Source organism: Falco biarmicus, chromosome 3 (assembly GCF_023638135.1).
Source record: "Falco biarmicus isolate bFalBia1 chromosome 3, bFalBia1.pri, whole genome shotgun sequence".
Lineage (NCBI taxonomy): Eukaryota > Metazoa > Chordata > Aves > Falconiformes > Falconidae > Falco > Falco biarmicus.
Genome location: NC_079290.1, coordinates 117,450,301 through 117,475,837, shown reverse-complemented (window position 1 = coordinate 117,475,837; position 25,537 = coordinate 117,450,301). Strand labels below are relative to the sequence as shown.

The window sequence follows — 25,537 nt, the reverse complement described above, 5'->3', positions numbered from 1 at the left end:
AGGGGCAATGGCTCTTCCAGAGGAAGTTGTCCTCTGGGGCCATGAAGAATGGAGAGAACAGAGGCGAGAAGAATGAATTTGGCTTTGATTATGCCAGTTTTTGCATAGAGCATGACAGCGAGGGGGAAGTGGGAATGCAGCAATGCCATAGAAAGGTGTCTGAGGGCAGATCTGCAGCCCGGCGGTTTCCCAGTTTTGCTGCACAGATAGGCTACACCAGCAGGATTTCCGATAGATGAACACATGCCTTCTGCTTTGCACCCATCATGCAGTCAGCTGTGCAGCAGGATGAAAAATCAAGGTTACCAGCATAGCAACCTGAAGTGTGCTTTCCCCATGCATTTGCGGAGGTTTGGGTTGCTGCCTGCATAAAGCCTTGGGCTGGTTCAGAGGGTCAGGTGAAACTTCAGTGCAATAGTTTGGGGATTCAGCTGGGGAGGAATTTATTCTTTGGAATGACTGAGCAGTAGTAAATAGATTTTGGGTTGGTTCATGAAAAGGAAGGCGTGCTTTGCTCAGGCATCCTGTTGAAGGTCTGTTGAAGTTATCACAATCCTTAAAAAGTGCTTGTTTGCAACACCGGCTTAGTTAGTGTTGTGATTTCTGTGAATTTTTTCTGTGAAAGTTTGCAGATCCACGTGAGCCCAAGTGTTAGCCTGCCAGCGCCAAAGCGTGATAAGTTCTTGCTTACAAAATAGGGAAGGGTTAGGAAACAAAAACTTAAACACAGGGAAGGGATGGCTTGTGATACACCTCAAATTTATTTCTCCTTCCAGTTGTTGCTTAATTTTTTTAACAAAATATGGGTTTTAACTCACTATCTCTGCATGTGTTATCTTTTGAACCAAGATAATATTTGTGTGTGTTAGTTATACTTGGGAGACTCCTGGCTGCAGAACAACACTGGATTCCAGAGCTGTTCCCAGTCAGTTTGAAAGACCCCTTGGTATGAGGGTGCCACTGCCCGAAAATGCCAGCAGAGACTCTGAAATTTGGCTGGGGATGAATGTCTAAGGTGAAGCTTATCTTTTCTCATTGGGAAATCAACCGAATTCTAGTAATCACTGCATTGCAACATCTCACAAACCACAGATTTTATTAAGAATGCATTTTATATATTCATACACTTACATTTTTAAATGGAGACCGCACTTTGTAAGCAATGTAAAGGGCAGGCTAGTTGTCTGGAGAACCTTTTCCCAAATTATTCCCTTCCCTTACATTTTGTGAGTGCTGGGGACATGTTGTCACGAGCACAGAGGTGGGTCCGACTCCATCCGTCGCTGCCTCCAGCTGGGCGACTTACCCTGCTGGGCTGGTGCTGAATGGGACCCGGGGTGCACACGTGGGTTTGGCTCCTCATGCTTGGGGCAGGGAGTGGGAAGGAATTTCCAGGTCGGATGCTCCGAAGCAGGAGGTTTTCTCACGCTTTTTAGTGCTTCCTGTTTCTGTTGTGGGCCAGAAGTGAAGAGGCGTGAAATTGAAAGCAAATGAAGCAAAACTGATTAATTTTCACCCTTCCAAAGGAATGAATAAAAAACCCTAAACCCCAAGCCCTATTTCAAATCCCTTATTATTTCACTAGAACTATTTTGCCCATCCTGAGCTTATAAACATATATTCAGCATTACTTACGGGTTATTTAAGGTGGAAATTCCCCGCAGAAACACTCTTCTGCAAAATCTGTTGCAAAGCAAGCTGTTTAAAAATACCCAGCACCGGTTTTCTGTTAAAACGGGCAGAAATGGGAGATGATGCTTGACCCTAGAACAACATGCATTTGAAAACCAGATCTTTTGGAATATTTTGGGAAAGAGAGTGTGTTTGGGGCGGGGGAGGGGACAGCCCAGCTGCTCAGGGTGCCAAGGCTACACCTGGCCTTGAAGATCCTGATGGGATTTGTCTTGTCTTCAGGATGTGATGATGACTGTTGTGGCAAACTGTCTTCTAGACGATTTCTCTTGGGGTTGTGTTAAGGCTTAACTCTTAATAAAGGCTTGCAGACGTTTACAGACATGGAGTTTGTGATGCCCTTCTCCGACAACAGCTCTCCAGCAAAGCTGTTCCCGAACGTGCAGGTGAAAGCCTGACCTCCTGGTCCAGGAGCTTATGCGGGCTTTGAGTTTTCCTTGGGAAAGGAGGGGTGGGAAGCGCAGAAAATTCTGCTTTCTTTGGACTAATGAACCTGTTCTCATGGCTTTTTTTTTTTTTTTTTTTTGTCTTGACTCTTTTCAAAACATTTGGCAGCCTGAATCCATGTTAATTGGGACATCAGGGTAAAGTCCTTGATTTCTGAAGTGGCTGCGTGCAAATAAAACATGAATTCTAAATGGGTGAGCCACGCTGTACTCACTTCATAGCCTGATAAATCAAAAGCTGGGGAAGCTGTGGCTTGCCCACATCTCTCCACGAGGCTTTCGCAGTCACCACACAACCAAACGCTTCCTTAAAGCTGAGCTCCTTGCCTGCCTTTGTAGCCTGCTGCTGGGGATCATCGGGGCGGAGGCTCGTTCGGCTGGAGATACGTGTGGGACTGGTGTGTCAGGATGCATCATCCTCTGGGGTGAGCGGTGTCCCTGAAGGCACAGCCCCTCAAGGGAACAGAAACAGTCAAGAATGAGGAAGACACAACCAAAGCAGCGGGGCTATTGCTCAGCAGTCCGCCACCACCCTTTTTTCAGCAGTCGGCGGAGTGACTTGAGCAACGAATGTCAAGATTTTTCAAAGTGGGAGCAGAGGCTGAGATCAAGCACATGGCTGAGGGATCTGACAGCTGGGTAGGAGGGTGATTGACAGGTTGAAGCCACATCAACTTGTTAGATGAAAGGCAGTGAGACTGTTCAAAACAACAAGAGAGGCATAAAGTGGTCAGAAGGAAGCTGGTGGATGCGGCTTTTGTATGAAGGGGTCTAGAAGTGAATATTAGCAATTCAAAGAAATAAAGGCTTGTGGAGTGAAAAAAAAAAATATTTTGGAAAGGTAGATGAAGCATTTATACTTGCAGATGGCTTTTGTGCTACCATGGACTCTGGGCTGTGCCACTGCACCACTCTTCTTCGATGCAGGGGCTGACCGATGCCCGGGAGCAGTTTGTTGCCTCTGTGGGCTGTGGTGACTGGTCTGCCCAGGGCTATTCCATCGTCTGGTGTAATGCTAAAGAGACGGCTGGTGTCTCATAAGGGTAAATGAGGAGGGGATGTGTTCATCCGAGCTGGCCGGAGCGCCAAGGGCTTTGCTTTCCAGTGCTGTGGTTGGAACAAGCTTTTTTGGTCCTCGGCATAGTGAAGCTTTCTCTTTTGTGTCGAGCAGGTATCTCAGCAGGACCTACCATCAGATCACACGGAGGAAATAACGGAGTAAAAATGTTTGCTGGAATTCTAGTCTTAGAAACCCAATCTTCTCCATCTGCATATCGGAGCTCTCTTTTGAGTGCTGCGGCAATCACACATCAAGGCACACGTGTGTGTCTTCCCAGGACCAGATAAACTGGAGCATCCTGTTACTTGGCTGGGAAATGGGGCTGTTCGAAGGACAAGTGGCTTGTCCAGAGAGCTCGTGCAGCAAGGCACCACAGACACAGCAGAGAACCCAGGGCTTCGTGATTTAAAGTTTGGTGATACAAGTGTGTGATGGTCTGTGGGGAGCACTGAGGGGTGACCAGCCTTTGGCTCCCAAAATGGGGAACTGGTGTTCTAGGGAAAAACGGTGGCCTCACTTCTGTGGTTCAGGGTAGCTGTTTCTGGTGGGATCATTTCCCATCCTTTTGTGCCCTGTTTACCTGGATCATTAGCTAGTGATACAGCTGTTGTGCGAAGGAAACCGTAGAGCTAATCCTGTTTTTCACTGCAAACAAAGAAACAAAAGCAAGATCTGGGGGCTTTACTGTTTTCTATTTCTGCCTCCACCCCTTCCCCAAATACTGAAAGCCTGTGATTTAATGCTTAAACACATCATAATTGTTCACAGACCCACTGCTCTCAGAAAAGCCCTCATCTTTAATGAGCAATTTCCAAATGACAAAAGAGCAGGATTAATCAAAGCCTCTAATTATATTTCATGCAGGAGAAAAAAAAAAAAAAAAAAAACGCAAAAGAAGAAAAAAGCCCTTCAGAAGAAGAAGGAAAAAAATATCCAAGTCCTGACAGCTCTGTAGTCTTTACTGGAATTTTCATATGTAAATGGGGTTTTTAACTCTGCAGGGCATAGTGAACAGAGAGAAAAATGTCTTCATTTTGTCTAACTACTTGTAATCATTTTGCCATAATTGCAGCCATGCTGCACATCTGGAGAATCAACCAGCTAGCACATGGCACTATGTATTTCCATGGTGAGAGCAGACAGCTCTTAGATACAGGAATGATAGGTGCCAAGGAGCTAACGCGAACAGATGTAGCGTATCTGAAATACTTTGCATGTTCGGTCTGTGTTTATATGCCCTGGTTTGCAAAGTTCCTTGCAGCCCGTCCCCTGTGCAAGAAGGGAGAGCCAGTGCAGATAGTTAAATCAAAGCTTTGCCTCGTGCATTGGATTTTGGGTACTGGCAGGAATGCGTGTGAACCAAAGCCTTCCTTCTTCCAGCATGCTTGTACTGGAGCTGAGCATCAGAGAAGGCTCTGGACCAGAATCTGACCTGTACAATTCCCCAGCTTCAGCAGCAGGAGTGAATGTTTGAAACCTAAACTCTGCGCATGGTACCAGTCTTCATGATACGCTTGAGTGAGGTTGCCAGCTGAGAAAAGCCAAAACCATGCCGTTCACCAAAATTTTAGAGTTAGCTGTATCGAACCTGTAAAGATCTTGGCAATTCTGTCTTGCAGAAAATCCCCGGGAGTCGTGCTTCGACCCTGGTTCCATTAAGAATGGCACACGAGTGGGCACGGATCTGAAGCTGGGATCTACGATCACCTACTACTGCGACGGGGGCTATGACATTGAAGGGGGCTCCACGCTGACGTGCATAATGGGAGGGGATGGAAAACCCACGTGGAACAAACCTCGACCTACCTGTACAGGTGAGGCTCGGGGGGGAAAAGGGGAGTAGAGAGCGATCTGCCTATTGCCAGATACTTCAGCACCTTATCCTAATGAAAAGCTTAACATCACTTTTCCATAGAGCTGCTTGCAGAGGGGATTTTTCATAGTGTTTCATTATAATCCATTTTTTTAACAGCCAGAGGTCGGGAAGACCTGACTTTTATGAGGTTTCTTTTGAGAGAGACAGAAAACTGGGCACAAAAGGTGATGTGTGTGACAAATCCCGTGTCCCTAGTGCAGGGCAGGATTTAGGGAGCCACTGCAACATTTGCTTAACTTCATCCCTGCTAATCAGAGTCCTGAAACCTGTGGTTTCCTGAGCAGGGCCAGAGTTACTGAGAAAATAAAAGATTTTTATTTTTTTTTTTCATAGGGGTTCTGTAGTTTGGTTTGTTTTCTGGCTTAACGAGAACATGGTTTAAACGGTGGGTTTGCGGTCAGACCTTCTTCGTCTGAGAAGTGAGTCAAGAGATAGCTGTCAGTCCGTGGTGACGGGGAGAATGACATCCCTGGCTTGGCAAGGCGCTGGCGGGGAGGACGGCATTCCCGCTGGAGCCGGGCTTCTGCCACGGAGAAAGGGCGAAGGGAGTGGAGCTCATTCCGACCGGTCCTGAGCGCTGAGTCGGGTGGAGAGCTGTGCAAATCACGCGTTAGCCTACACCCCACGCACGGCATCCCTGAGCCTTACCACGGTCTCCATAATGAAATGTGAAGTAGGCATGAGCTCGGGTTAGGATAAGTCTGATTTTTCTTAAAAGAACTTGCAGCGAGGGCTGCGCTGCCTGAAGTGGGCAGGGGTCCCGGGCAGGCTGCGGCGGGGGCGCGCTCGGCGAGCTCTCCTTCATTTCTCTCACAGCACCCTGTGGTGGGCAGTACACAGGCTCGGACGGCGTCGTCCTCTCTCCAAATTATCCCCAGAACTACACCAGCGGACAAGTCTGCCTGTACTTCATCGTTGTGCCGAAGGACTACGGTATGGGTTGTGGGGGGTGTTTGGAAATCTGTCCTGCTGTCTGTGCAACTCTCTCGTTTGGTTTGTTTGTTGTTGTTTGAACAAAGCCATAGAATAAGTGCTTATATAAATGGAGATAAGAGAGACTGGGAAATAGTAAGTGGTGCTGTGGGATGCTATTTATACTTTGTGGTAGTCGGTAAGGGTGATGGGAATTTTGTGAATTTCAAAATCTATCAAAAATTAGAGGGCAAAAAAACCCCCAACCTAACAAAACCCACCATCTTGTGATTCCTCTTCCAGTTCCTGCACTATATGCAGTCATGCAGAGTTGAGAAATCAGCAAAAAGTAATTCATGGTGATTAATGCTAGCAGCAGACTCAGAGGACCTGCAAGAGTACAAAACGTATTTACCATAAACACATGCTAACTCTGCCGCTAAATAATCTGTGCAGAAAAGCACATCGGTGTATGGGTTTGTGGATGTGCAGCTATAGTACTTATGACTAATTTTTATTTTTAAATAACACGTAAACTAAATTTTAAACCAGATCCAATTAAATGGGCTGTCATTCTTTTATAGACTCTGATGCTGCTTAATTTTGGTCAGAGCTGGAATACGGGAGTGATCAATGTTGAAGAAACCTCTGAGGCAGCTAGCTGGATATTAGTATTGGTTAACATATTTTCTTGTTTGAAGGGAATTTAAAGTTCTTAAAGAGCAGTGGCACTGACAGCTCTGGCAGGTGAAGGTGTCTAAATTCTGTTATTTGATTCTGTTTCTCCGTGCATCGTATCGATCCAGCCAGTCCCTGTGGTCTTTTCAGTTGTTTGTGATTTCCTTTGCTAAGATAGCAAGGTGTGAAACGAGGATCCCGTGTTCAGACATCAGTTATAAGCTCCTTTCACTGAAATCGCCCTTTTGCCTGTGCGCATCTCAGGTCCATCTGAGCTCCTGGATCTAACTGATGAAATACTGCCTCTTAACCTCTTTTTCTAGAGCTGATCTTGATATTGTCTTAAGAAACACAATAACTAGAGGGCTAGGGGGGCTTGATGTGCAAGCCTGACTTTTGCCTGCGGTAGGATGATGGCTAAATTAGTTTCTCTTCTCCACCTGCTACCTTTCAATAGCTTCATTAAAAACAAGCAGGGAAACCCGTAGTAGTGAATGTTATGCATTTCCCATCTCCTTTGCTTCTCGGATTCTGCGTAAGCAGGCATCAGGGTGTGCTGTCGTCACTTTTCCAGTGTTCCTAACATCAAAGCTGTGTGGAAACCTGAATGTGCAGGAAAGAAATGTCGTAGCTTGGTGGATGATGAATTTCACAGCAAGGGACCTCTCAGCTTGTGAGTCTGCAATTGGGCACTTAGAACTGGAAAATGCAAAGCTAGGAGAAGAGACAAAGTGGAGGGAAAAAAATCTTCTAAGTGCAGATTTGGGAGAAAAAAACCGTATTGTATTCTGAAAAATAAAGATAAATAACCGAAGTCTCTTGGCTCAAGCTGAAAAAAAATGCTCTGCTCATCTCATTATTATTTTCTCCCTTTCATAAGCTCTGCCTACTCCTGGGTGCATTTACAATGTCTGCAGTAAGACCCAGGGCACTGCGCGGCTCCCTCGTTAGCAGTCTCTGTTAATAAAATGGCGAGTGTCCTCTCTCCTTAGCAGTCATCCTCCCTGACCAGAGAGGTTCCATCTAGAAACCAAATTCTTCAGGACGGGGATTCTTTTATTCAGGTTTTGTACGATGCATAACCCGATGGGAGCTTGCTTCCTGCCAGGGGTTTGGTACAAATAATAAATAATAATTATCCATTGGTGAAATTATATACCTTGTGTTATGTAGGCAGGCGAATGGGATGATTCATAGAAGAATCCCGTTTGGCCTATGAATCAGTGTTAAGGCGCACTGGCAAGGGAACACGGGGGAGGCTGGTTGCTGCTTCTGTTATGTCTACTTTGCGGATAAATAAAGGGCTCCCATCTTCCAGGCCTGTCAGTCAGGCCCTTTATAGCTTTGCCAAACTCCTGAAATAAAAGCAGCCCAAGTGCCTGGGCACTCCTGGTGATGCCGAAAAACCTCGGAATGAAGATTTTTTTTTGTGTACTTTTAGCAGCAAGGTATTTATTTTCTGCGCAGGGGAGGAGGTGGTTCACACCACAGAAACTCGCCCCGAAGCACAGGTGTGAAACAGGCTAATTTATACATTTGACATACATGATGGCAACATCTTTTCATACGTTATTCATGTAATTGCAACATCTCATTGCATATTAATGATGGGCAGAGTCTAGGCGGGGCCTGGGTGAGTTTAGGCGGAGTATTCTCTTGGCATCCATTTTGAGAGGGTCGTTCCGGCCTTCGGCCTCGCTCAGGTGGTCTTCCTCAGAGCGCTGCACTTTGCAGCTTTCTTTCATCAGTGACCCTGCCAGGATCTTGTACATGAATCTTGGCTTGCTACCATTTTTTTCTATTGATGTGTCTAACTCTACCTAATTTATAATTTCTAGTACCTGGTACAGCGATTTCCAACAGTGGCTGAGGCCTGGGTGCAGTGAGCAAGAACAGGGTGATTCGGCACTACACGCTGTGGTTCCTCAGGAACCAAGTCAAGCGATCTTGTAAGGCAGGACAGAACTTTTACCTGAGACTTTTCTCAGGTGGATCTTTAGGTTTTTAGGCCTTTTTCACCGGCCCTGGCTGCTTAGGGGTGGCAGCGCAGGGCATCCCACCGCCCGCCCTGACCTGCGCTCCCTCTCCCCGCAGTGGTCTTCGGGCAGTTCGCCTTCTTCCAGACCGTGCTCAACGATGTCATCGAAGTCCACGATGGCCCCAACCAGCAGTCCCGGCTTCTCAGCTCCCTCTCAGGCTCTCATACAGGTAGGGAAGGTGTCCCTGTGGCTGCTGGGCAAAGCAAACTAAAAATGCAGCCTGGTGTTTAGCACCTTGCCCTGCGCCGCCCGCCTGTGTCGCTAATGCCATACTCTCCATCTCCTGGTTTCTCTCTTTCTCCTCATCTAGGTGAATCATTGCCATTAGCTACCACCAACCAGATTCTTATCAAATTTACTTCCAAGGGTCAGTCTACAGCCAAAGGTTTTCATTTTGTCTACCAAGGTGAGTACAGGCGTGTTCTGCGGATGTCCTCAGGTTGGTCCCCAGAGAACGGTCAGAACCTCGGTGATGTCCTGATGTGTCCTGACCTGCTTTTGGCACCTGTGGGTCCTTGCACACTTTCTGGCCTAACGGGAAATACCACGGAAGATTTAAGATTCTATTTTGGCAGCGGTGAACTTGCAGGGCTCCTGTAGGTACTTCATATTCAGACCTTCCGTTTTCACTTGGCCTCAACCCTCGCGCGTCCTAGGATTAGTATCAGAAGTATCTCATTGAATCATGCCCTGAGTACACAGCGAGTTCTGAAGTTTTCTACCCAAGCAATTTCTCCCACTGGTGTTTTCGCACATTTCTCAGTGTAAGCAGCTGAACGCTTGTCTGGCAGCTCGGCAAAATCCTTCCTCCCTGCATGTCACAGGCTCAGGTCTCCTGCTGTCAAACTTTCACCCCTTGATCCTTTCGGTAACAGCTTGCATTGCATCAGGCAAGTCCCACTCGGAGATTTTAAAGTAGTAAACAGAAAGTGATGCGCAGAGTAGTGGGAAAACAGAAGGACTCGCTCACCCACGTGCTCTGTGTAGTTACCCGTGGCTCAGCCAGGCTCTGGCATGTGCATTGCCGTGAGGCGGTGGCAGCAGCACGGGCAACCTCTGCCTGCTCCGGGGGCAAAGCGAAGCGTGCTTTAGGTTTTATAGGACCCAGAGATCGGCTCTCTTGAATTTCTGTCCAATTATTGTAGTTCTGATAGTAATCTTCAAAAATTTCAGCAAAGCAAAGGTTTTGATGAAATCGGTGAAGATCACCTCCTCACTACCGCATGCTAATTATCAGCTGCACGCTCGTCAGTGATTACTGCACGGAAGGCAAGAGTAACTGAAAGAGCCAGCCCTGGTTTTGATCTGCCTGGCCAGGCTCTAATGACGTTTACTCTCATTTTTACACATATGATCTCCCCCTCCCCGAGCCTCCCCCATGCAGCGAGGCGCGTGTGCGGCGAGTCGCCCCACGGCGGGGGAGTGGGCAGCGTGATGGGAGCAGCCTGGCGAGCACAGGGGCACAGTTCTCCCCACGGTTTGGTCGAGGCTGAGCACCCGCTCGTCAGTCACCAGCCACCGAGCAGGGCTGCAGCGCCATATTGGCTATCTTGGTTTTGCCCGAAGTAACGCATTGTCATAAGTGGCTCCTCTCTGCTTCCACGTCCCCCTCCCCTGACCACTGGCACACTTCGGCCTCTTGCCAATCACCTCGCGTGATGCCTTTGGCAGTGGGTTTGACATTCACCTCGCTGAATGAAATCAAAATCAAACAATACAGCTAATGTGCTCATCATCTCCGTGTTTTTCCAATCCCAGCAACTCAGGCATTAAACACTGATGAATTGTAAAGCAACTCAGAGAGATGAATTGATTTCTTCCTCAGCAACAAGATTTCTTTGACTCATTTTCCCCCTTGCTTCCCTGTCAGCCTCTCTGTTCCCTTCGACTGGGAGCTTCTTGTTCCCAGTATGGAGCAGGAATGCAGGCAATTTCAACAGCTGGCGATGCAGCAACGCAACTTAAATTCCCCTTTTCTTTTTTTAACCTTTCTCATCATGAAGAAGACTGATTAAATTTCCTGTCCTTTATAGTAATGAGGCCAAGTAAGCCAAGAAACCTAAAGGGTTTTCCGCTGAGGCTGTAGCAGTATATGGCAAACAGGTTTTGGGAAGTCACTGCTGAATGCCTTGGTTTCCCTGTTTAGAAGTGACCTTTCTGATGCAATGGTCATTTTTCGGAAGGCAAACAGTCTCCTCTTAGGAAGCACGCGTGGTTCTGTAGTGACCTAGCTGCTTTTATTTCAATTAGCACTTGAATTGTCAGAAGTTTGAGTGAAATGTTATTTCTTTTTCTTCTCGATCATCATGTTTGGGTTCAGCCTGTCTTTGGGGTTTAGGTATAATCAATTCCTTTGTTTTGGTTTCAACGGATCTTTAATTTGGCACTTAATATTTCCAAAATATGTCCTCTAACCGTTTTTTTTTTTTTATTTTCTCTTTTTGCTTTGCAACCACTCACTGGCCTGCTGGTTCCTGCTGCCTGCCATGCCAGCGGTTCCTCGGACCAGTGCCACCCAGTGCAGCTCAGTGCCAGAGCCCCGCTATGGCCGGCGGCTGGGCAGCGATTTTGCGGTGGGAGCAGTGGTGCGGTTCGAGTGCAGCGCTGGCTACGCGCTCCAGGGCTCCCGCAGCATCGAGTGCCTCACCATGCCCGGGGCGCTGGCTCAGTGGAACGTTTCGGTACCCACCTGTGTCGGTAGGTAACTACGGAGGAAAAAAGGCAAAACAATTCAGCAGTTTGTGCTAGAAAAATTAAAGACGCTATTTGGAATGAGTAAAAAAAACCCACCAAACACAAAAGCTAAAAAAAAAAAAACCAACAAAACCCTAAAACACCAGTGAAACAACAACAAAATCATTTCTTACCTCTTACATACAAAAGCCAGGCTTGCCTGTGAAGAAGGGCAGTTAACCCCACATGTCAGGGAAGGGACCTTCTGATCCTTTGTGAACTTTTTGAATGAGTATTGACTCGTGAGATCCAGGACAGCATCTAGAATTAATTACATCTGTCTGAAAGCTGCTTTCAGCTCCTTTGGAGGAGAGCAGTTCCTAAAGCACCATCCTGGTGGGCTGTTGTAGCCAACTTTCCCCACACCCAAGGACTGTACACTCCTTGCGTCAGAAGTTGTATGAGAGTCACTGAAAAGAGGTTTATTCATACAGATCTAATCCTCAAACCGTGAGCCAACTCTGCCTGCTTTTGTGTCTGTGGATAGATGCTTGAAAGAGAATATTTTTTTGTATAAAGCCAAGTCTTTCCGCTTTCCAACAGCTACTTTGCTTGTTTCAGTGCCATGCGGTGGAAATTTGACTGAACGCAAAGGAACCATCCTGTCCCCTGGCTTCCCTGAGACGTACCTGAATAGCCTCAACTGCGTGTGGAAGATAACGGTTCCCGAAGGAGCAGGGATACAGGTACGGGGCTCCTGGCTGGCTGCAGCACGGGATGGAGAGGAGAAGGCATGGTACCCAGTGCACTTAGAGGCCACGTGTTATGAAGTTGCCGCTCCTCACAGGAAAAAGATGGGTTGAACGTGTAATTCTCTAGAATCAGACATTCGTTTACACTGTGACTGCCAAAAGTGGGTAATACTTCAATGTATTTTTTGCCTCCTGGAGGCACTCTCTGTGGGAAATCAGCTGGAGCTACGTGGCTGTTCTGGTGTAACAAAATAATTGCGGTATTTTGGGCATATATCTTTATACTGCTTAATTATGCAATGTTGAAAGCAATGTAAGCGACACCGAGGAAGAGTTGCTTGCTCGGAGTGCCTGCGTGGATTTGTTATGCCAGCAGAGTTGCGGCGCTATGATTATACAATTACAGCTTTGCTGTTCATTGTCTCCAGGTAAATGAGCTCTCTCTTCAGGTCTTTTTGTGGTCCTTATCATTTCTCTGCAGAAATCGTCCTGCAAGCTAGAGGGTGTTGAGAATTAAGCCCAACATCAGAGACCAAACCTTAGATAAAGTTCCCATTCAGCACACACGTGCCTTGTCCTCACGGAAGGCATCTTGCCGTGTGTTGCGCTGACATTGCTTGATGCACAGGAGATGGATTCTTTAACAGGTCCATTCATTCCACAGGCCTCATTATCAGAGGGTTTCTTTTTTCTTTCTACCACTTTGTCTGCGAAGGTTTTGTTCCTGAAGTGCTTTTATTTCTCCATCATGTACTTGGCTAATGGATTTGTAGGTGCGTTCTTCCCTCTCCGCAGCGCTCCCGGCTGTTGGCACACAGCAGTCGTGTTTATCTCAAGGGTTTTATTGAAACATCATCTCTGCCTTGCTGGATTACAGTCCTGCTCTCCCAGATGGGGGTTCTGGGACCCACCATCAGAACGCAGCACCAAAACCTGGGTGGACAGGGCTGGTGGGAGCAGCGCTTGGGGGCTTTTGCAGCAAAACAGGACAAGCCGGGGGAAATATTTTGAGCCCTCTGTGTCCAGTCTGACAAATTCTGCTCCCCTCTTTGGTTTCAAAGCCGTCTGAAAGAGTGTTTTCAAAAGCTGCAGAGCTCACTGTCAGTACTTCCCTGTTCATCTGAAATTTTAGCTGCTCCCAAAATCCCCCGGTGACAAGAAAGATCCATTTTGCTCAGCCAAACATCTGAACAGTTGAGGCAGTTGGCGAGTTGCTGGGGACTCCTGGGAGCAGGAGGTGATAATTCACTTAATTTTTAAAGCGATATAAATAGATGCCTGTATTCTGCGCTGCCACGTCCTGAATACAAACCCTCGCTGCCACTTCTCAGCCCTTGGAGGTCTTTTTGCCCGGCGGTTATGCTTAGAGGAAAGCGCGTATCGCATTGGGCTGTTAGAAGCGTGTCTCTTCTAAGTTTCCCACTTTTTTGGTTGTGCCAACGCAGCGCTCTGGCGTGTGAAACTGGAAAACATAAGGCAAAGTGTTTTAAAGGCTTGGTGGCTGTGGTTTTTTGAGCCCCTTTCCTGCTGGATGTGATCCCTTGCGAGGGAAATAAATATTTTGGGGTGTAACACAGAAGGCAGGCAAATGAAAAAGCGTGTCCCCTGGCTGAGCTCTGCCCCTGCAGTTGTTAGGTCTAGAGTGGGAATTTTTCCAGCAGGAAAAAATTTTTCAGTCTGACCCCTTCCTCTGGTGCTCAGCGAGAGCCAGTGTGGCTCCGCAGCGGTGCTGCCATCTCTGCTCCCGGTGTGGGGGATGCGATGCCATCGGCGTGCTGGCCCGGCCGCCCCTCGGCTCTGCCCCGAGACACAGCCCGCTGGCGACAGCATCACCTTGTGACACCGGGATGTCCACTGGAAGTCTTCTAGTGGGAAAAAAGGCATCGTGGAAGGTCTTGGACCTCGGGGAGTAAAAGAGCGGCCATGAAGCCCTGCACAGCCCAGAGGCAGGGTGATGGCCGCGGTGGCTGTTTACCTGCCCCGCTCACATGGGCTCTGCTCCCCTGGTCACCCGCTTCTGTGCACGAGATGTTCTGTGTTATTAGATACTAATTTAAGCATCAGTTTACCCTCATTTTGTACAACAATTAAAGGTTAAACAACTGTAAATCAGAGGAGGAGGTGAAATTAAAGCTTTCTTGGTAGCGGCGAGTCACTAGCAGGATTTTTATGTAATCAGTGTACGAGCTAGCACTTCTGCTATGAATTATTCATTCCTGTAGCAAACCTTCCTGAGTGAATTAATTTATATACATGGCAGTAAATAGATGCAGATCCCTTGTGAATCCACATGTCAGACTAGAATTAGGACCTTAAAAATGTTTATTCCGTTAAGCTGGGGTGGAGGGAAGAGAATAAATAATTTAGAAAATTTAAGAGCAAACAAAATGCACATTCTCAATCCAGGTTCTCTTGCAGTAATGCAAATGACAATAGGGGTGTAATTACGCAGGCTGAGGGGTATCGACTTGGTCAGTGTAATCAGTAATGGCTCTGCAGGGGTCACTGCAATTTCTGCTAGATGAACACCACTTTTTTTTTTTTTTTTCTGGGGGGGGGTCCAAACTTTGCAGGAACTTTATAGCCTGCTTTATTATTCAGAATAAATCAAGGAGGAAAAAGGTTAAACCGGCACAAATAATGGGGGTTGATTTTATTTTTTTAGTATTATTATTTTTTATTTTAATGTGCATCGTTTATGTTTAGCAGGGCGAAGGCAAGCAGGGTATTGGGAGTGGGTGAGTAAAGCCAGGATAAGAAGACTGCAGGAATAAGGGGGGGAGGGGTGGGTGGGTGGGTGCATGGGTACGTGTGGGTGGGTGGGTGCAGTCAAGGTGTGCAGGGCGCTGAAATCCTTTGGCAGTGCTCAGTCCAGCGAACGCGTCCTGCCGAGCGCGGTGCTTCAGGGAGTCATTCCGCTGAACTCCGCGGGACCCCGGCAGATCAGAAGCATTAGGCTTAGCAGGAGATCTTTGTCCAAAGAGCCCTCAAAGAGCGGAGGCTCCGCAGTGAGCAGATGTGTGAAGGCTGGAGATAAAGGGGGGTCCACCTGCCGGAATGGCCAATGTTCTGGCGTTCTCCCCAATCCTACCGGCAGCAGTGCCGAACCACTGCAGCTTCTGCTGCATGCCAAGAAATGCAGCCTTTTATTTGGAGCCAAGTCTTACGAGTCATTTGTGCTCCTGATTTGTCTCTAAGGGTCCTTTTTTGAGGTTGTTGGCCTAGCAATTTAATTTGAGGTACCCAGTGTTTGAAAATTTCATCTCAAGCTTACAGATTAAAGCTGGGGTTTTTTTCTGCTGCTGTTGGCTTTCTCTCGGGTTTGCTGTCCGACTCGCTCAGGCAGTTCACCACACCTGATCTACAGCACAGTTTATTTTCCTTAATGGGACACCGAATACTTCGAACTGCCAGCGTTTAGGAATAAAAGCAGACTCCATTTTAATGGTAATCAAGGAAAACAAATCTGTGCAATTACATGTAGATCTTTGCTCGAGTGTAAGAGCTGCTTTTCAGTGTATATGCAGATTTATCAGATCTCAGGATGTTACTCATTTGAGGAATGCATTGATGTTCTAACAAACAGAGTCAAGTGGCCGACCTGAGCCTCCAAACCTCATGGGGCATGGCAGAGAAAGGTGGGAAATTTGAAAATGCGACTTCAGTGATTTGACTAAAAGCTGAGAAAAAAAAGGCAGCGGCAAGAACTTCATTAGATCAAAAAAAACCTTGTGGTTTAATGCGGGTTTCTTTGTTTTTAGTTCAGTTCTTGGGTTGCCAGTGGTTGCCTTCATTTGAAAGCGTTGCAAAAGTCTTCAGGGATTTCTCAAAACAGAGAAAAAAAAAAAAAAAGGCTCCAAATCTCCGCTGCTGTAAATTAGCTGTGAAAATACAGGAGCTCTCCCTTTGCAGCAGCAAAAGACAGCACCCCTGACTCAGAAGTGTGGGGTTTGCAGGGACACAGCTGTGTAACCCAGGTGGTGGTACTCAGAGGCAATAGGTCTCCAAGTTTTGCCAGCACAGATAAATAGCACTGCTGACTTACGGCCCCAGGGTGTGTTGCTGCCCTCATTAGCGGCCCTTTCATCGGTGCTGTTGTGGTTTATTAGCCTGATGCAGGAGTTGTACTGTTACTTCTGTTTTTTTCTCTCCAGATCCAGGTGATCAGTTTTGTTACTGAGCAGAACTGGGATTCCCTGGAAGTGTTTGACGGAGGAGATAACACCGCCACCATGCTGGGCAGTTTCTCCGGTACGTGTTCAGCATCGTGTTCGGTGAAGCCCGCCGGCACGTGCTTCATTCCTGCTCACATCGGCTGGACTTCAGCACGTACATAAAATTAAGCGTATATTTAAGTGCTTCAAAAACTTGGAACAGATTTAAGTGCGTCGTTAGAGGGAATCACATGCTTTGCTGAACTGGGAATGGGGCTGCTGTCCTCCTGCATGAAATGTTGATAGAGAGCCTTAAAGGCAAAACCAAGGGGTGAGGTTTGGGGTTGTTTTTTTTTCACAAGACCCCACAGCCTGGAGGTGGGAGTTGCGCAGCGGTGCCGGGCTGTGTGGGGTTAGCTCGGAGCACAGTGCTCGGCGGGTTAACCTCTCCGAGTTGCACCAAAATGGATGAAGGGCTACAAAACAGCCTTTCTTGTGCCTGACAGTGGGGCCAGTGGCTTTTAGCAGAGCAGGGAGCAGCCGGCAGCCCAAGAGCATTGTAAAGCTTTCAACTAGCAGAGCCACTTGCAAGCCGATGGCCCCGGTTCTTGCTTATCTAATGACCAGATATCTTCAAAGCGCTCTGAGGTTTCTGAGGAGAAGGGTCGTGCGTAAAGACCTGCCGACTCCGCGCCCGGCTCTGCCTTTGGGATAGCACTGCCTTGACCTGGTGCTGCAGCAGCTCCCAAGCGGGGAGGCAGGAGAAGGAATCCCGACTTTGCGGGGCACCTGAGCTCCACCCACGCTGTTTCTCATCCTGGTTCCCTTCTCGACGCTTTTAGTCTGTCTGGTCTGTAAGTGGTAAAACTTCACATGATTAAATTCACCAGTAGACTTTGAAAAGGCCATTGCGGAGAAGCCTTGGGTATTTCTCAATTGGCCTCATTAGAACCTGATCAAAACCAACAGAGCTTGTTAAGTTAAAGGACTTTCTGTTCTCAGCCTCTTCTGTAGCTAGTCTCCGAGGACACGGAGGAGGAAAAAAGAATCCTCTTCAGTATCTTTGTGCACCTCTTGTTTTCCCAGGAACTACAGTGCCTGCGCTGCTGAACAGCACTTCAAACCAGCTCTATCTGCATTTCTATTCGGATATCAGCGTCTCTGCTGCCGGCTTTCACCTGGAATACAAAAGTAAGAGCATCTCAGCCTTGATCTCGCAGTTCCTCTGAGCAGTGGGGAGATGGTTACAGAGCCGTAGCCTTGTAGGAGTGGAAGCTGCTTAGTGGGGAAGGGGCGGTGAGCTTTGAGGATCATGCTTATGTGGTTCCCCGCTCTTAAGCTGCGGAGAGGGGGTGACCATGAAGTGGAGAATAGATGCAGCAGAGGTGACATGGGGTCATGGGGTGCCCCTCGTCTTGCTGCTGATGCACTTTGCAGCACTTGTTTGGTTTCTGTGTTGTAGCGCAGGAGGAGCTGTGGAGGCCAAAATGTTAAAAATTCATGGAGAGTTGGCCTGTTCAACGCAGTGCTGTCATCTTTGCTCGGGAAGTGCCTAAAATGATGCTTGCCAGAGTTTGGGAGGGACTGCCTGCTCTTTGCATTCCGTATCGGTCATCGCTGGAAACAGCGTGCAGGGCTAGAGAGAGATCCATAGGATAATTTGGGTTGGAAGGGACCGCAGAGGTCATCTCATTGAACCTCCTGCTGAAAGCAGGGTCGGGTACGAGACAAAACTAGATTACTCACTTTACGCATCTTTATGCAGTCTGTGCTTGGAAAAACTCCAAGGGTGGAGACTGCAGAAACACTCCGGGCAGCCTTTCATCAGAGGATGCTGCTGCAGCCCCCCGCCTCTTCCTGGTGCTCCTCTGCTGAGCTCCGTCTGCCTTATCAACGCTTTTCTTATGCTGTGGGGCACAAAACTGGGCACAATATTTTAGGTGTTGAGTAGAGTGGGGTTAGTCACCTCCCTCCGTCTGCTGGCCGTGCTCTTGTCCGCGCAGCCCAGGGCAGCGTCGGCTGCCTCTGCTGCCAGGGCACACAGCTAGATCCTCGTTCAGCTCATCTGCTGGCATGGCATCGCCCTCTGCTTGGTGTTTAGAGATGCAGTGCCCAGACGCTGGAGAGCATCTTACTTCCCATGTGGTGGATACGAATGCGTGGCCACCCTCCTTTTGCAGGCTCCAACTCAGGGAGGCGCCTTGGCATGAGCTGAATGGGAAGCTTGGAGATGATGTTCCAAAGGAGGCACTGCCCAAAGCATGGGCACCTGCTGCTTTCTCCCTCTCTGGTGTGTTGGACAGTTTGGTGGCTTCCTCCATTACAGATCGTGCCAGCACCTCAGGAGAATGGCAGCGTGTTGCTTCCAGCAGGTCTCATGCATTCAGTTCTTGGGTATCCAGACCTGAGAATATCATTATATATGATGATATACTGAGACAATATTTAAAAACAATAAAAATTCTCAGTAGTAAGAGAGCAAACCTGGCTAAAACTGGAAGACAAGGCAAGGAAGAGAGTCTCTTGCGAAAGGGCTGCCAGGTTTGGATAAGGATGCCAAAAATTCATTCTCCCCCACGTCTGTGTGTTGATTCCTGCTATTGAAGCAGATGTCCGTTCAGGAAAGGTGTGCTACAGCCAAGCTGCAGCGGGTCGCAGTGATGGTGGCTCTTATCTCACCGACGGTGCTGTACCGGGGGCCTGAATTATTCACACACAGTCCAGCAGCGGCACAGACAGTGTACGAGCAAGCAGGTGCAGAATGGCAGCTCTCAGCTCTATCCAGCGCATCTAAATCGAATGTTTAGCTAGCAGTCAGGAAAGCAAGCAGGCTAGTGCATTTGCAGCGTACTAAAGACGCGGGTGCGACACGGCCAGGAGCCAGTCTGGTCTTTATGCAGCTCTCGGGAGACTGGTTAATACATGGTGATGGTCTGGCTGTGTTCCTGCATCAGTAGCGGTGATGGGGAGCTGATGAGAGATGTGCTGGGACTGCTGCCTCTCTTCACGCAGTCTGCCTTGGGGCAATGCAAACATAATTGTTTCTTGCTGGACACCGTGTCTCGTAATTGGTTCTGATCACAAATCTTGTGTTTGTCTCTGAAGCCAACCAATATTCTGTTTATTATTTTTTTCCAAAGCAGCAAATAAGATTTGAAAGTGCATTTCATTTCATAAAGCGTCCACAGAAATGGCATAGCTGTTTGACTGCAGAGACGGTGTGCTTTTAGAGGGCCAGCTAGTACTAAGCTTTCCAGGTTTTAGTGGGTTTGCAGGTTGAAACCTTGCATATTAATGGATCCAGCAAGATTATTGCAACCAACAAGACTGGGGAGAGGAGGCGTGTGCCAAGTTGCTCCCTGGGAGCTGGAGAAGTGGATGTTCGTTTAGAAATTCTCTTGCTGTGACTGTTTCTTCTCCATTTCTGTTTCATTAAGTTCTTTGAGGATCCTATTACCCCTCTGCAACAATCCTGTGCAGGTTTTTCATGAGGCTTGGGATTATCAGACTTGTTTGGTTGCTGAGAAAATTAATTGGTGTCGATTTTCAGGGCAGCTGTAAATACTACATTTTTTGCTTTGCTTGTACAAGTAGAATGCCATGGCTCTGAGCCTCAGGTTTTGTCATTGTTCGGTGCAAGGAAGTTTTGGGAGGCGAACTAAAACACCACTTTGTTGCCTCTCACTGGATTCCTCAAGCAGAGCTCCTATCTCTCCATGCTCAAAAGCCAAAATGGAGCAAGAACAATTTAGGACCGACTGAAACTCAGCGCCCACTGATCTGAATGGGAAATTATTTAAAGCTATTTTCTTTATCGGCTCTTTGAAGGTCAGGGAGATGTGGGGAGGGACTACATGTTTCCTTGCTGGGAAGCATGGTTCGGGTGTCGGGAGAGGAGTCAGCAGCTCCTCTCCCTTTTTTTCGCCTGCTTTCAGCTGGGTCTGCAGAGTTTAAGCGGAGTGTTAGCCCTTGCAGTGATGCAGAAGGTTATCTTTTAGTGGCAGCTGCCAGCGCTCAGAGCGAGGGGAGGTGCTGGCAGGCAGCAGAGCCGCGGTGGGCACGAGGTGATGCAGGCACCTGTCTTCGTTTTATCGCTGTTGGGTGTTGCAGGAGGATGAGGGGATGGCATGTGTGTAAGGGAGAGCACGTCACTCGACCTCGGGGATTGTTAATGGGGTTTGCAGCAGGATATTCCCAGTTGCACACGTAGCTCAGATGGAAATGGGAGAAACGGGACTGAGTGAGCTTTGTGTAGCCTGTTCTGCAGGCACCGTCAGGGACCAGCCGCGCTTACTGCTGCTGCTATCTCATGGTAAATTCAATCTGTCATTGAAAACAGGAAGAATAGGGTCGGAGGATGAAACCGTGCTGCTTCTACCCAGAAAGGGACAAATTACATACCATGTGCCCTTGGTACCGCCAGCGAGGGGAAGCAGGTAGTCCTCCCTCACATCCTCTCCAGTCTCCCATCAGATGCTGCCTGGGTGGTGAAGGCACCTACGGCGCAACACGAATATGGACCTCAGGTGGGGAGGGGTCCCAGTTTGGTTCATGAGCAGGTGGGAGTGAGTCGGTCTTTGCTTGGCGATGGATGTGCTGGTGCCAGTGCAGCTCTTCTGTCAAGGCATTAGGGTTCAGCTCAAAAACATTTTCGGCCATGAATCACAAAGTGATTTGTGATGCCTTCGTAGGTGAAAAGAAACATGTTGTAGGTAAAGTGAGAGTGCTAGGTGCAGATAGCTCTGAGTCCTGGCCAGCCCTGTAACACAGGGAATACTGCGTCATCAGGGTGTCTTTGTGGAGAATCCAAGAATCCCCCCCACCCCCGGTGTCTGCGGTGGAGGTGGCTGGTCAGCAAGGGGATGGGATAAAATGAAGGGGGGCGTGTTCCCATTCCTCCTGCCTTCAGCGCAGCCCCCAGCCCCGCTCCCTGGAGCACTCACCTCGCTCTTGCCTTCCCAGCCGTCGGTCTGTCCAGCTGCCCGGAGCCCCCTGTTCCTGGGAATGGCCTGAAGGTTGGTGAACGCTACTTAGTGAACGACGTCGTCTCTTTCCAGTGTGAACCAGGCTATGCGCTGCAGGTACTGAATGTTTTCCAGCCAAAAGGATGACAGCAAACGTCTAGAATACGGGGAGGCTCTCCAAACGATGTGTCTTGTTTTCCTTCCTCCAGGGCCACTCTCACATCTCCTGCATGCCAGGCACTGTCCGCCGCTGGAATTACCCACCGCCGCTTTGCATCGGTAGGACTCTTGGTATTTTGTACCTAGCAGATATTTATAGCACTTCTCAACAACAAAAAAAAAATAGTCAAGGTCTAAGTTAGAGAAATGCAAGTTTGTTCTGGAAATGAGAGGCAGTGTGGAAAAATTTGCATTTCTTTTGCAGGGGGAATTTCAATGGAAAAGTCCCTGTGGGCTGCCCAGAATGCTTGATTTTGAATGTTTAAAATGTGGCTGTAGTATAAAATGTAAAATATAAAAAAAGGTTTCCTCAACAAAAAGTCATTCAAGAGGGACAACCTAAGACTTCTTTATACTGTAAGTAGGTTGGTTTTATGGGTTGAGGGTTTTTTTCCATCTTAAGTGAGATCTTAAGACTGTGGTTTATTTTGATGAAATGCATCTTGATATCACTAAATCTGCATCTTGTGCTGGAGCCTGGGTACCTCCCAGCCTCTCTGAACTGCAGCACTTGGTGCCTTGCTGTCCCCACTTTGATGTCTAGCGGGTCCTATGTGACCTTGCCGGTGTAGCCCCTTGCCTGTGACACCCTCTGAGGAGCAGGGCTGGGAATGCCGAGTGTTTTGGCCCTTCAGGGAAAAGCACTGGACAGTCGATCCACGCCAGGAAAGAAGTAAGCCCTGCGAGAAGAGGCACAGAGGTGAAGGGAACTTGCTGGAGTTTTTTGATTATTTTCAATATTTTGCTTTTAGCAAGTCTAGGTGTTTAATATTCATACTGCACATTTTACAGCTCTGAGAGAGACATTTATGCATTTAATAGCTTTAGTTAACAGTTATTTCAGGCTCCTGCTGTTCTAGCTTACATCATTTTGCTTTAAAGTAATTATAAGAGCTAACAGTTCTTTCATCCGATGATCTGCAGGCCGGGAATAAATAGAGAGGCATTTGCAGCAGGATAACTGAGCTAAAGGACCCACGCCTGTGGGACTGGCTCTGAGTGAAGTCAGAAGCCCTTCAGCTCAGCTTTAGAGTGGGGAGATCCCAGCACGGAGGAGGATCCCAGTATTATCACCTAGCTAGTGCCTAGCTGAGCAACTACAAGTTGCAAGTTTTCTTCTTTTAACAAGTATGGGTCTCCCAGTGCAGCAGGATTTGGCCTGGCTGGGCTGTGCCGGCTCAGCATCCTCACGGTATGAGCACCAGGTGTCATACTGAATTCAGGTGTCTGGGTTTGGACGGTCGTGCCCAAGCGCGGTGGTCATCCAAATGCAGGGAGGCATAAACATGGCGCTCATCGTGAGTGACCATCATCTCTTCGAGGGATGCCACAGCATCCCATGCTGACAGCCCTGAGGGTCGTTGTCCTCTGCTAATCACGTGCCCTGATGTGTCTAAACAGTGTCCAGAGCGCCGCTGGCTGCCAGCCCCCCGGGACCCCGGGCTTCGGTTGCTGCCCTGCTCAGAGAACAGCTTGCTTCCCTGGCAAAGCATGCTGATTTGCTTTGGTCTACTTCGTCCAGATGCTTGACTTCTAAATAATTTAGAAGTAGTTCTATTAAAGAGCCATTAAGAGGAAAAAGAAAGAGAAACCTTCTGGGAGAAACCTTGTTAGTAGCAAGTACACACATAATGAGATACCGGACAAAAGGAATCTGTACCTTCACTGTCAGAACGTGTTAGGAGACCGCCTGGGTGTATTTGGCTGGCTGGTGTTACCGTAACAAGGTAGAGGTCACCCAGATAAGCATGAAAAGATGCTATCTGTATTTAAATTTTACGCGATGCCTTTTGTAAACATATTTTGCACTGTCATCTGTGGCTCGCTTCTTCATAGGGAATTTACTTCAATCAGTGTGCAAACACTCTGTTCTATATTTATCAGTAATTGCCCAGAGATTGACAAGTATAGCAGTCAAGGTAGATCAGTTAACTAGAAAAAGAAGTAACGGGAACTGGAATCAAAATAGAATCGGTCTGTTTCTTCACAGTAATTTTTTTTTTAGGTGGTTAAAAATTCAAACAAGTGCTGTGTGGATGATAGGTGCTGGTACGATGGCTGTGAGCAGAACAGAGTGGCCGGCTCCTCGCTCACAGCTCAGATCTGTCTCTCCCACTGTGATTGCCCAAACTGGATCTGTGGGCCAGGCTTTTATCTCCAGAGGGCAGGAGAAAGGCACATGCATTAGTAATGTGGCCACGCAGTGCCTCGCAAACTTTATGCTAATTTCATAGGAGGCTTTCCTTTCTCTCTTCTTAGTTTTTAATTGCTTTATTTCCCATGCAGCTGGCCGGCCATGGCCATCATCCAGAGAAGACCCTTAAGTGATCCTGACCATTAACACTGTCGATTTTACAGCCCAGTGTGGAGGAACGGCAGAAGAGATGGAAGGAGTGCTCCTGAGCCCGGGGTTCCCAGGGAATTATCCAAGCAACCTGGACTGCACATGGAGGATATTGCTGCCGGTGGGGTTCGGTGAGACAGATGGGTTTGGTTTGGTGCTATCACAAAAGATGTGGTGGGGAGATCCTGTCCCTGTTCAGTTTGTGCTGGATGCCAAGTGCCACGATGACTTACAGAAACTGCTGTTTGACCTCCTGATCACACTTGCCATTAAAGATGCATTTATAGGGTGCTATGAAATGATAGATATTTTTTCAGAAGGTGATGCCAGGACACTGTGGAATGTAACAGGTTGATCCAGATTTGTGGGCATGCCTCCGAATCGGCTGTAAGACCCTCTTTTAGTGTGTATCTCCCCATCTTAACTACTCACGTTTGTAATAGCCGTAGAACATCACCAGTTCATCAGTCTTTAGAAATGGAACAGGTGACCAGAGCTTGTGTCAGATTATGTCCTGCCTCAGCTGGAGTTCGTGCAGGCATCAGCACATTCGGAATTAGGCTCTCCCCAGCCCTTGGTAAAGAGAGAAATTTGCCCATCTCCAGCTCAGCTTTTCTCGAGGCCAGCCCCATCAGGGTGCCTGATTGCCAGGAGGTGGAAGTGTTGCATGTCTGGAAGAAGTGCTGAGTCTCCCGGTTTCCTGAATTAACTCTCCTCCTCCGGCTGTAGCTGCCGTGTGCTGCTGGGGAAACAGCCCGCCAGGGTGCTCAACGCATCCTGCCATCTGAGCCGGCCACGCTCCCTTTGGCGAGGGGTGATCCCTGTCGCTCTGTGCCTGCCTTCCTAGTTCCTCGGGTGTCAGGCAGAGGGAGGGGTGTGCACAGGAGCTCCAGCAGCGTGAACCTGCAGGTGTTAATAGCCTGAGCTTGTCTGAAACTACCGGCACCCTCTGCCTCCAGCAGGGTAAATGTACTGCTGATGCCCGGGGTATACTGGGCATCACTGGGCGAGCGGTGCTGATGTGCTGAGGCTCGGGTGTAGCTTTAGAGGCACTGTTCATTCCTCCTCTCCAGGTGCTCACATCCAGTTCCTAAACTTCTCCACTGAGCCGAACCATGACTTTGTCGAAATCCGCAATGGGCCGTACGACACCAGTAACATCATCGGGCGGTTCAGCGGCACTGAAATCCCAGGCTCCCTCCTGTCGACGTCTCATGAAACCACCGTGTACTTCCACAGCGACCACTCCCAGAACAAGCCAGGCTTCAAGCTGGAATACCAAGGTAAGGAGGCTGGAGAAGGCACTGCAGTGGGACAATCCTGTCCCCAGGTGCTGATGGAGAGGGCAGTGGAGGGAGGGGAGGCATCACGGTTGTTGCTATTCTGTTGAATTAATTCCATGAGGACTTAATCCAAATGAGTGGAAAGGTGTTACATGAAGGCCATGCTTAATCCTAATAACTGGGATCTGTTCACCCGGACTTATGCCTACGGCAAATAACGAATGTTCCTAGAATGCTTTGTGACAGCAAAATGCCTTTGAATTAATTCTGGCCAGATTCACATAGAACTTGGCTCTGTTGAGTGTCATGTGCAAAGAGAGGAGCCCTCAGCTGCCATGCATTTGCTGCGGAATTCTGCGGTGGTTTTCAGTCTCCACTGAAGTCCAAAGGCATTGTTTGCTGCAGCCCAGCCTTGTGCTGGGCAGGCTGGTGGGGGACCAGCTGA

The 25,537-nt window shown here is 48.2% G+C and overlaps 1 protein-coding gene across 1 annotated transcript in view; it reads left to right on the top strand.

The window, feature by feature from the left end:
* The window catches only part of CSMD2 (CUB and Sushi multiple domains 2), a 305,956-nt gene that overhangs the window by 221,399 nt on the left and 59,020 nt on the right, over positions 1-25,537 (top strand). The window contains exons 30-41 of the mRNA XM_056332990.1: positions 4,818-5,012; positions 5,891-6,007; positions 8,759-8,872; positions 9,014-9,109; positions 11,197-11,400; positions 11,998-12,122; positions 16,283-16,379; positions 17,369-17,473; positions 21,245-21,363; positions 21,456-21,525; positions 23,824-23,940; positions 24,883-25,092. Coding sequence (XP_056188965.1) covers positions 4,818-5,012; positions 5,891-6,007; positions 8,759-8,872; positions 9,014-9,109; positions 11,197-11,400; positions 11,998-12,122; positions 16,283-16,379; positions 17,369-17,473; positions 21,245-21,363; positions 21,456-21,525; positions 23,824-23,940; positions 24,883-25,092 — 1,569 coding nt within the window. The remainder of the gene's footprint in view (positions 1-4,817; positions 5,013-5,890; positions 6,008-8,758; positions 8,873-9,013; positions 9,110-11,196; positions 11,401-11,997; positions 12,123-16,282; positions 16,380-17,368; positions 17,474-21,244; positions 21,364-21,455; positions 21,526-23,823; positions 23,941-24,882; positions 25,093-25,537) is intronic.